This window comes from Poecilia reticulata, unplaced genomic scaffold (genome assembly GCF_000633615.1).
Source record: "Poecilia reticulata strain Guanapo unplaced genomic scaffold, Guppy_female_1.0+MT scaffold_159, whole genome shotgun sequence".
Lineage (NCBI taxonomy): Eukaryota > Metazoa > Chordata > Actinopteri > Cyprinodontiformes > Poeciliidae > Poecilia > Poecilia reticulata.
The window spans coordinates 459,852-462,460 of record NW_007615017.1 but is presented as its reverse complement, the minus strand read 5'-3'; the positions used below and the strand labels follow the sequence as shown (position 1 = coordinate 462,460).

The 2,609-nt window shown below is 46.5% G+C and overlaps 1 protein-coding gene across 1 annotated transcript in view; it reads right to left on the bottom strand.

Annotated features, from left to right (window-relative positions):
- The window catches only part of dlc (deltaC), a 231,068-nt gene that overhangs the window by 82,754 nt on the left and 145,705 nt on the right, over positions 1–2,609 (bottom strand). Inside the window, exon 7 of the mRNA XM_008401989.2 lies at positions 1,778–1,994. Coding sequence (XP_008400211.1) covers positions 1,778–1,994 — 217 coding nt within the window. The remainder of the gene's footprint in view (positions 1–1,777; positions 1,995–2,609) is intronic.

Sequence of the window (2,609 nt, the reverse complement as noted above, 5' to 3'; positions counted from 1 at the left end):
AGACTTTCTGATGGTACTTCACTCAGCCATTGTAATTGGCGTCGGGTTTGCCTGGTGTTCATTCAGGCCATGATTCTCTCTCAGGTCAGTTGCTGCCTTGTTCAGCTTTCATGGTTCATTCATTACTGCGGCTTCATACCCAGCAGTTTCTGGGCAGGTAGTTAACTCCCCTCTGACCTGGCGTCCTGGCTCCTCCCCCTTGCCGTAGTATTTGTGTTGTACCTCGTCAATCTCAAGTTGTGACAGCAGTGACTGTTTGTGGATGTTGGAACACTGAGCTTTACATTTTTAGTACTCCAAATGCATTTTTCTATTAAGTGTATTACCAGAAAAGAGCAAAATCACTATGTTTAACGGTTTTTGAGATTTTGGGGGGTAGGTGTACCTTGCCGCAAACCCACCTTTGAGTAGAAAAAGATGGGGTTTTTGAAAGCCAATTATTTAAAAAATAAATCAATTTGACACTTATTGGTAATGACATTCTTTAAATATATATAAATCATATTGCAAAACATGAAAATGATTGATTGCTTCCCAGGTATGTCTAGTTACCTGATTATGCTCCCTGTGTATTTAAACCCGCCTGTTGTCTTTGTCTCTTGTCGGATCCTCGTCTTTGTCAGCGTCTTAGTCAGTAGTTCTCAGTTGAACTGGAAAGTCCTGAGGCTACTTTGCTCCATGTTTAGTCTTTTGTCAGTTGCTACTAGAGGTGTGCCGATCGATCGGCCACCGATCATAATCGGCCGATTTCCGTGAAAAAGTGCATGATCGGTGATCGGCGATCATTGGCTCTTTTGCCGATATCAATCACCTGCTTCTCATTTCTCAGCCTGCCTGTGCAGCTGGTCTCCTCTTTCCTTCACTCTGCCAAACGTGCAGCAACAAATCCTAAGCAATGTGAAACTATAACGCACTGAGTGAATGGGGACGTTTGCGTGTTGCGGCGGAAAATTGAAGCAGGTCAAAATGCATCAACACAACGAAGCTAATATGACATAAAAACAATGTGATACTTGACGGAGTTTGGCTACATCGAGGCTCACTGCAGTAAAAAGACATATGGAGGATCAGATAGCAGGTAAAGCAGCACAGCTACAAACACTCACCTGGATTATTAGCACGACGGTCAGAAAGCTAAACAAATAACCCGCAAAATGATTTAAGTCTTGGAGCTGCGATGTAAGACGCTGGTTCTGTTCTCACTGTTGAACCGCTGCTACGCTACAGGTAGTAATATTTCACAGACGGAGCGCCGCTTCTGCTCCACCTGGTAGTGACTCTCACACAGGGCAGGTTGGCTTTCCTCCTCCAGACGTTCCGGTCAGGATTCCCTGCTTCCCATCCTTCTGCAGGCCGACAGCAGTGAGCGCCGTCCAACTTACCTGCTTTTGTTGGTTTTTCCTCGTATTTTAGTTTGCATGAAATTCATTACAGTGATTATGAGTAATGAGACTCTTAGAGGTCCGGATCACCCAGAGGCGGTCCGGTTCTGGACCAACTGCAGCCCAAACAAGTTGCTCTCCTGAATTTACGCTAATCTGCTTTAAGTGGTGCAGGTTTTCCAATCTCTGCTTTTATCTGTGAGATCAAAACTTCTTCCATCTAAATTATTCCACTGACTGTAACAATCAGGAAAATTGTCCTGATTTTGTGGCCTTTGTTTGCTTTCCTCTAGAATCCACAGACTGAATGTAATGAGCAAAGCAGAAGCTGGAGGTGTTGGTGTGAAGCAATGCTCAGACTAATCTGAGGCTCTGTCTCTGAGGGAGGTGCGTACCGTTAGCGCAGGGCCCGCTACTGCATCGGTCCAGCCGCTTCTCGCAGTTGGAGCCGGAGAAGCTGACCGGGCAGCGGCAGCTGTAGCCGCCGCCGACGGCCTCCAGGCAGGTTCCCCCGTTGAAGCACGGCCCGTCTGCGCACCGCATGGCGCTGATCTCACAGTCCCTTCCGTAGAAACCCTGAGGACACGCGCAGGAATACCCGTCCAACAGATCCTGCAGGAAGACACAGAGGAGAGACCGGTAAGCGTGGGAACGGCTGCAGTTTCTGTCTCATCCTGGACATTCTAACCTATCGTTCTGGTTCAACATGGCAGCAGTAAAACATCCCAACAGGTCAGACTGGGCCAGCAGGCATGTAGAAGAGTTATGAACCTGCTGCAGCGTGACGTCAGACGAGTAAGACCCCACCCCCATCTCCCTGCCGCAGGGCAAAAGGCTGCTGGCTGACTATGACAAGCATTAGCTTTAGCTGTTGAGTTGTCAGCATAACACGCTAAGATGTACGTCTGATACAGAAAAAGGGACGCAGAGCTTTGCTACTAGTTGTCAACACTATGAAAACTAGATAACAAGGTCAGGAAAAAGTTTTAATTTAGTAAAAGAAAGATATCGAGAGAGAGAGAGAGGGAAGTAGTCCAGTTTATGCTAGCTTGACTTTAACAACCACAACATGTAGATATGATGTGGAATCTGGTGTTTTGGTTCAGTTAAAAAAATAAAAAACAGCGACATACACACCAACTCTGCTGTGTTAGCTTAGCTAATCTGCCACTGCTGTGTTAGTTTAGCTAATCTACCACCGCTGTGTTAGTTTAGCTAATCTACCAC